At 48.0% G+C, this 6879-nt stretch overlaps 1 protein-coding gene across 6 annotated transcripts in view; it reads left to right on the forward strand.

Annotated features, from left to right (window-relative positions):
* The window catches only part of bin1b (bridging integrator 1b), a 12957-nt gene extending 7628 nt beyond the window's left edge, over positions 1-5329 (forward strand). For 2 of the 6 annotated variants that reach the window (XM_015035785.1, XM_015035786.1), the window contains 13 exons: positions 358-465; positions 632-724; positions 1296-1381; positions 1456-1531; positions 1605-1660; positions 1730-1771; positions 2035-2077; positions 2213-2350; positions 3012-3032; positions 3221-3466; positions 3627-3680; positions 3752-3853; positions 5032-5329. In XM_015035785.1, the coding sequence (XP_014891271.1) occupies positions 358-465; positions 632-724; positions 1296-1381; positions 1456-1531; positions 1605-1660; positions 1730-1771; positions 2035-2077; positions 2213-2350; positions 3012-3032; positions 3221-3466; positions 3627-3680; positions 3752-3853; positions 5032-5133 (1167 nt within the window). In that variant the 3' untranslated portion in view covers positions 5134-5329. The remainder of the gene's footprint in view (positions 1-357; positions 466-631; positions 725-1295; positions 1382-1455; positions 1532-1604; positions 1661-1729; positions 1772-2034; positions 2078-2212; positions 2351-3011; positions 3033-3220; positions 3467-3626; positions 3681-3751; positions 3854-5031) is intronic. The other 4 variants (XM_015035788.1, XM_015035790.1, XM_015035787.1 and 1 more) reach the window with 3 other exon arrangements.
* The last annotated feature ends 1550 nt before the right edge of the window (positions 5330-6879 follow it).

The raw sequence follows: 6879 nt of genomic DNA on the forward strand, positions 1-6879 counted from the left end.
GAGAGAAAAGGTTTTCCTCAGAATGTCTTCATCAACCTGTTGTCTCCTCCAGGACACGGACACGCTGTGGTTGGACTACCACCAGAACCTGACGGACAAATCCCTGCTGGGCCTCGACACGTACCTGGCCCAGTTCCCAGAGATCAAGGTGAGTCTGGAGATCCGCAGGAAGAGACAGGAAATGACAGGAAGTGACGGGAAGAGAAATACAAGAAGTGACAGAAAGATACAGGAAGAAAAATACAGGAAGTGAGAAAGTGACAACATGGGGCAACATGGGTGCCTAGTTGCTGAAGTTGCTGTGTTGCTGAAAGAGACGGCAACACGGCATTGCTGAAGTTGCTGTGTGTCCAACAGGCTCGCGTAGCGAAGCGCGAGAGGAAGCTGGTGGACTTTGACAGCGCCCGCCATCACTTCGCCTCCTTGCAGAAAGGGAAAAAGAAAGATGATGCCAAGATCGCCAAGGTAACGGCCAGGAAGCCATTTTGATTTAAGGTGGAACAGGAGATGCTGTTGATTCCACCTTAAATCAGTCAGACTGATTCTTGTGTGAAACTGAGAATGTTGACTTGATCTGTTGCTGCTCTTCCTCGCCGTCCTCCTGGCGGCGCTGCATGCTGTGTGCCGTTAGCCTGCCGCCCTGCTAGAGATGGCCGCCCCCAGCTGGGCTCAGGGCCTGATCTCCGCCCACCAGGTGGCACAGACTAACCTCTCCTACAACCAGGTGAAGCTCTGGGTCACCTGATGACATCACACCATACATTACATCACTCTGACCTCTTTAAATTGGTCCAAACTGATCTGATTTGATCGTCAATCAGCTTTGAGTTTAAATTAAAAATCAGTCGGATTGCTGCTTAACTTTAGGAGAAACTGATTAATGAGGTCACTTATACTGATCAATATAATATTAACTACAAAAACTAAACCTGCTGATTAGTGTTAATGAACTCACTGATCACCAAAGTAACTAATTATTAAACCATTAACTCATTTGCTAACTAGCACAGAGACTAACTCATCAAACATTAACTAATTTTAAACCAACTAAATATTCAGGATTAAACTAAACATAAAATAAAAACGACATGAAAACCATCAACCTGTTGCTTTAATAAACTAAGCAGCTGACATGTTAGTGACTAGTTAACAGACTAACCATCACTAGTTAGCGACGAACCGTCTGAGCTGCTTGGTTCTGCTCTGCATGCTGCATGTCTCAGCTGGTTCTGTTGGACTCGCCTGGTACCGGTTCTGATTCTTCACTCTGTGTGTGTGTTTGTGTGTGTGTGCAGGCGGAAGAGGAACTGGGCCGGGCTCAGAGGATCTTTGAGGAGCTGAATGTGGAGCTGCAGGACGAGCTCCCGGTTCTGTGGGACAGGTGAGAACCGGTCCAGTCCGGTCCAGGTGGTTCCGACCCACAGAACCAAACCCTGACTTATGTGTGTGTTCCAGTCGTGTTGGGGTCTATGTTGGCACATTCCAGAGCCTGGCAGGACATCAGGAGAAGTTCCACAGAGAGATGAGCAAGGTGAGTGAGCCAGCTGCTCTCCACCAATCAGAGCCCAGCATTCAGTCAGCTGACCCGCCTCTCCTGTGAGCAGCTGAGCCACAACCTAAACGACATCATGACCAAACTGGAGGAGCAGCGGCAGCTCAAGTAAGTTCCTCCTTCATCAGCCACCAAGTGCAACATGACAGCACTAACTCACAGCGCCCTCTGGTGCAGAAAAGACGCGACTGCAGCCGCAAAGAAAGGCGGCGCAAAGAGGTAAAAATGCTGCATGAAGCCGCATGCTCCTCCTGCTGCATGCTCCTCCTGCTGCATGCAGTAGCTGGTCCTGGATAAACTCTAATGAAGCTGAATGTTTGCGGCTGTCAACATTAAGCTGTGAAGAGTTATAATTTGGAGCATGTTGGCGCCCTCGTGTGGACAAAGCGTAGAACAGCTTCGCTGATTGTTTTGCACATGTTCCTGTTAAGTTTTTCTCTCCTGTTCTCATCGTCTTCCTCTCTCTCCTCCTCCTCGTCCAGTGAGGAAGCCAACCACAGCCAGGCCAGCAGCCCGGCTCCAAAGGTACCAGGCTGCAGTTCTAGCTCTGCTAGTCTGAAGGGTTCTGGCTTTAGATAACAGAGTGATGTGAGCGTTCCTAACTGCATCTGTGTGCATGCCGCTGCGATGGCTGCGTTTTTCCACCTGGTGGCGCTGCAGAAGCTTGGCCCGCCGCCCAGCCGGCCTCCTCCCAGACTGTCACCGTCTCCAGACCCAAAGCAGCAGATCGCCGCCCTGCTGGAGGACGAGGCTGCAGCTCCAGACTCTGACTCAGACCCAACCAGCATAACGCAGCAGGTCAGATGTTCTTCAACAGGCGGACCTGCTCACACACCCAGGACCACACAGTCACATTAACCTGAACACATCTGATGGCTCCAACTGTTAACAGACTCAAACATTTTCAACTTTGGATCAGAATCTGGTTAAACAGAAGAAACACGATGACTCGACCTTGAGGGACTCCTGACCTCTACATTGATTACTGACAGAGAGACTGACGCTGACATGATGGTGTTCTGCTTACAGCAAGGGGTTAAAGTGTGTGTAAAGTGTGTGTGAAGCTTCTTGAGTTCAGGTATTCCTGGTACCTGAAGTGGTTTTGCATGAACAGCCTCTGGTCTCGTTTCTTCCTCCTGGTTGTTTTAGTTTCTCGGATTTAAGTTTGGATTAAAAACTAATTATTGTGTCAGAATCAATGAGACACAAAAACATCCAAATAAACCGAACCTGTTGGTGCACGAAGGAGTTTTTCCATCAGCCTGGAATTCAGACTCAACATCTGGTCAATAACTGTTAACTTCAGAACATTCTGATCCAGTCGGTCCAGTTCTGGTTGCCATGTTGAGCCGTAGTTTGTGGTGAGGTTGGAGTTGAGGATCAGGAATGTGTTTAGGTGAAAACAGGAATTGAGTGATGACCGATCCGTCTCCATGTTTTGCTCACTGCGCTGCCTCAGACGCCATCTTGGGACTCGTGGGTAAGAAGAACGTCTTAGACCCTCAACCAGCTCTGTTTCTACTTCCTTTGGCTTTTTAAAACCCTACACCTCCCTCTCTTGTGGTTGTTATGGCAACATTAAACTCAAACGCTCCTCTGGCATTTCCTTTACCGTCCTCCCTTTGACCTTTTACCCCTGGCTTCGCTGCCCAACCCCTGCTGCCGTAGCGAGACGAGTGTGGCGCCGAGCCGCTGTCCCAGCAGGATGCAGAACAGGAGGCCCAGAGCGGCTGGGACCACAGCAGCTACCAGAGCCACGGCCAGCCCAGCTGGGACAACACTGACCTGGCCGAAGGTCAGGACGGCGGCGCTGCAGAGCGGGGACAGGCAGCTCAGGCGTTCAGCGAGCCGGACTGGGACGAGGGTGGAGCCGGCGAGGGGCCGGGCGGCTGGGGCGAGGAGGACGAGGAGGAGGTAGAGTTGGGAAAGTAGATGAACTTCAGAAGACCCTGATCGGCCCCAGACCTCCTGACCTCAGTCCCTCACCGGTTCTGTTTCCTGCTCTGAACTCTTTCCACCTTCATGCTTTCCAGAAGTCTGTCCGTCTGTAATGCCCGGCCTTTTCTTCCTCCAGAGCTCTGTGACCAACGGCGCCGATGCTGACCTTCCTCCAGGGTTCCTCTACAAGGTGAGTCCACCGACCGCTGAGTGCTCTCTGGCTGCTGCCCGACTGAACCGGGCTTGGTTCTCGTCCTCCAGGTGAAGGCGGTGCATGAGTACACGGCAACGGACAACGACGAGCTGGAGCTGAAGGTCGGAGACGCCGTCCTGGTTTTGGCTGTTGATAATCCTGAGGAACAGGTGAGTATCATGTGCGAGAGCCTGACCTCAGCGTCACACAGACAGACTGAGTTATACACCGGTCTGTCCAAACACGGACGGTCTCTGCTGGGTCTAGTCAAAGAAAGAATAATCTGTTTACAACACTCTCCCAGGTTCAGAGTCCTGGAGAAGAACACACAACTCCAAATTCTGCCCAGTCCAGACAACTCAAGTTGCTGAGTGTCATAGAAAACCATCGTCCTCACATTGACCAATGAGGAGGAGGGATGAGACTTGGTCAGAACCAGCAGAGATCCGTTAGCTGCTGTGGACGGGTTTGGGATCAGGTCTCCAAAATAAAAGCCTGCTAAGCGTTATTTAGCATCTTTTTATTGTCGGACGTCAACAGGAAGATCTTTCTGCAGGTCTGGTTAGGAGGTCATGACCCGACATTAATGCTGGGAAGAGACTGAAGGAGTCAACCTTCCTCCAGAACCTTCAGAACTTAGAATGTCATCCAGCAGAGTAAAATAATTACCATGACAACCGGTCCCGGTTGGTCCAGTTCTGGCCAATCGGAGACAGCTATTCATCACAGAGGATTTTATTTAAATGAGCTTCCAGCTGAAACAAAGTCTGCTGGGGTCTGAGCTGAGGTGGCGAAAAGTCTGAGCCAGGAGTATCTCCAGGCCTTTGCGTTGCTGGTTGGATAAACTGTGATCCTGTGTAACCGGAGGTCTGTCTGTGTAATCGGATCCTTTCTGTGTTGTGCTGGTTCTATTGATCGATCAGGCCGTGACACGGTTTGTCTTTAAAAGGATGATTTCTCAGTTTATCCTGACAAAAACAAAATACAGAAAACAACCGTGTTAAAGGCTGCCCGCTCCAAGTCCTACACAAAACAAAAGTACATGGCAAAAATTAACTTAATAGATCTATAAATAAACTGGATGTATTTAGATGAAAAATAAACAGCACACACCTCTCCTGCAAGACATGACAAAAGGGGAGGGTGTAAGGGGCGCAAACAATTTAAAGACAATACCACAGAAGAAGAAATGAAAAGGAGGGGCTTCTGATCTTAAAGTAACACGGTTAAAACAATGACAGTTTTATAGAGGTGTTTCAGTCAGGTAAGGAACAATACAAATAACCAAAAAACAAGACATTTTGTGCAAATATAACAAAAGAGAAATACAACCAAGTTACATTTGCAGGACGACGGCTGGCTGCTGGGCGTCAAGGAGTCTCACTGGTTCCTCAAGAAAGATATTTCAGCCAAAGGGGTTTTCCCTGAGAACTTCACCCAGAAGGTCTGATGGTGGCGCTGCAGCTCATCCCCAACCTGAAGCTCCTCTTCATCCCTGATGACGGCGGTTAGCTCTGAAAGCTAACATCGTAGCAAACAGCGATGGAGACCAGTGCCTGTCCACATGTTTCTGCAACCATCTAGTTCTTCTTCTGCAAGTTTCAACGACTTTTTAGTAAATAAAAATAAACGGATGTAATAAAGAAGGGTTTGGGATTTTATTCTTTAAATTCTGGATAAAAATCCAAGATTTCATGTTTAATGATGGAATTTAAGAGAACATAAAAGCTATTTGGTTGGATGGATGTTGGATGCTACAGTGAGCCTCTGCTAAGGTCCCATTGGTCTAAAAGTTTTCCAGTGTTGAACACCAGGGGGCGCCGTCCAGTCATCTTGCATAACGTCTGGAGAGCCAGTTTCCATTGGGACACGATTACTCACCATATTCCAGATTTTATTTTCATTTCTCGTTAGAACTACAGTCATAAATTAGGTTGTATTTATTTCACACTAGAACTCATAGAAAAGAGAGCGACATATTTAAAAGTTCTGTAAAGTTTTTGCAGGTCAGTTATTACTGGATATTACTAGGCACATAACTTTCCTGTAAACATCTGGCATCAGGTTTACATCTTTCTGGATCAAATCAACATCAGTAAAGATAAATGAAGCACACTGTATCCATTTTGGCCAATCTAACAACATAAATGGGTTTAGACAGAACAGGTTAAGTATTCAGTATTTGATCTGGTTAGTGACCTGCTGTGACCCGCAGGCTAATGAATGTTAAGGTGTTTACGTTGTTACCATGGAGACCGAGCAGCACCAGAATGACCTTCAGTGTTTCTATTAGAAACCAGTGACCAACCATGTGGAAAGCAAACACCGCCAGGCCCCAGCTGGGCGCCGGGCCCCGCAGGGATGGGACAGACACTTCCTTTCCTCCAGCAACCAGGAAGAGGTTTGGCCATATTGGAAAACATTACCTGTTTACAGAGTCACTCAGGTTGAACTTCACAGAAAGTAAAAGCTGTGAATCTGCTGAGTCCCAAAGGCAGCAGTAAACTGTAGCTGCAGTCCAAAAGGGCCAGCTGGTTCTGGTTCTGATGGGACCCTGGCCCTTTGGGAATCCTCCACAGGACCAGTTACAGGAGGGTTTCTGGGTCCATCTAACTGGAACAAGGTGATAGTGAAACCATAGCAACCACACTGACCATGTTTATGTTGAGTCTTTGTCTTGGTTCCTCCTTCATCAGTCTGTTGAACAGTAACTGGACCAGCTCTGATGTTCAGAACCAGTTCTGTTACGAGGTCTGGTACCTGCAGACATCTCTTCTGTTCAGAACTTTTTAAAGATAAAAATTAAATATAAAAGGTGTTAAACTGCTGACCAGAACCCATTTATCTCCAAGTGGTAGCCATGGAAACTGTCTGTCTGTTCAGCCACTAACCAACTGGAAAACCTGAATGTTTAACTGGTTTTAATGGAGCAGCTGGTTGAGTTGGAGCCGTCAGCCTTTGCAATGCAAATGAATCCATCAGTGAGGTGATGAGGGATTCGTTACCAACGTCAGTTGCCTCACCTGGCTTTAGGTCTCTGCTTTCTACAGACTCAGGCTGGAAATGCTAAACATTTAGCAGCTAAACGCTACCTAGTACTCCAGAACCAGTTTGAACCATAGACGTAATATAGGATAGACGCCTCATGGACCGCTCTCGCCTATTGTCGCTGACGAGATTTAGGGCGGCCATCTTG

Source organism: Poecilia latipinna, unplaced genomic scaffold, assembly GCF_001443285.1.
Source record: "Poecilia latipinna isolate Pla-1442-1.1 unplaced genomic scaffold, P_latipinna-1.0 Scaffold348, whole genome shotgun sequence".
NCBI lineage: Eukaryota > Metazoa > Chordata > Actinopteri > Cyprinodontiformes > Poeciliidae > Poecilia > Poecilia latipinna.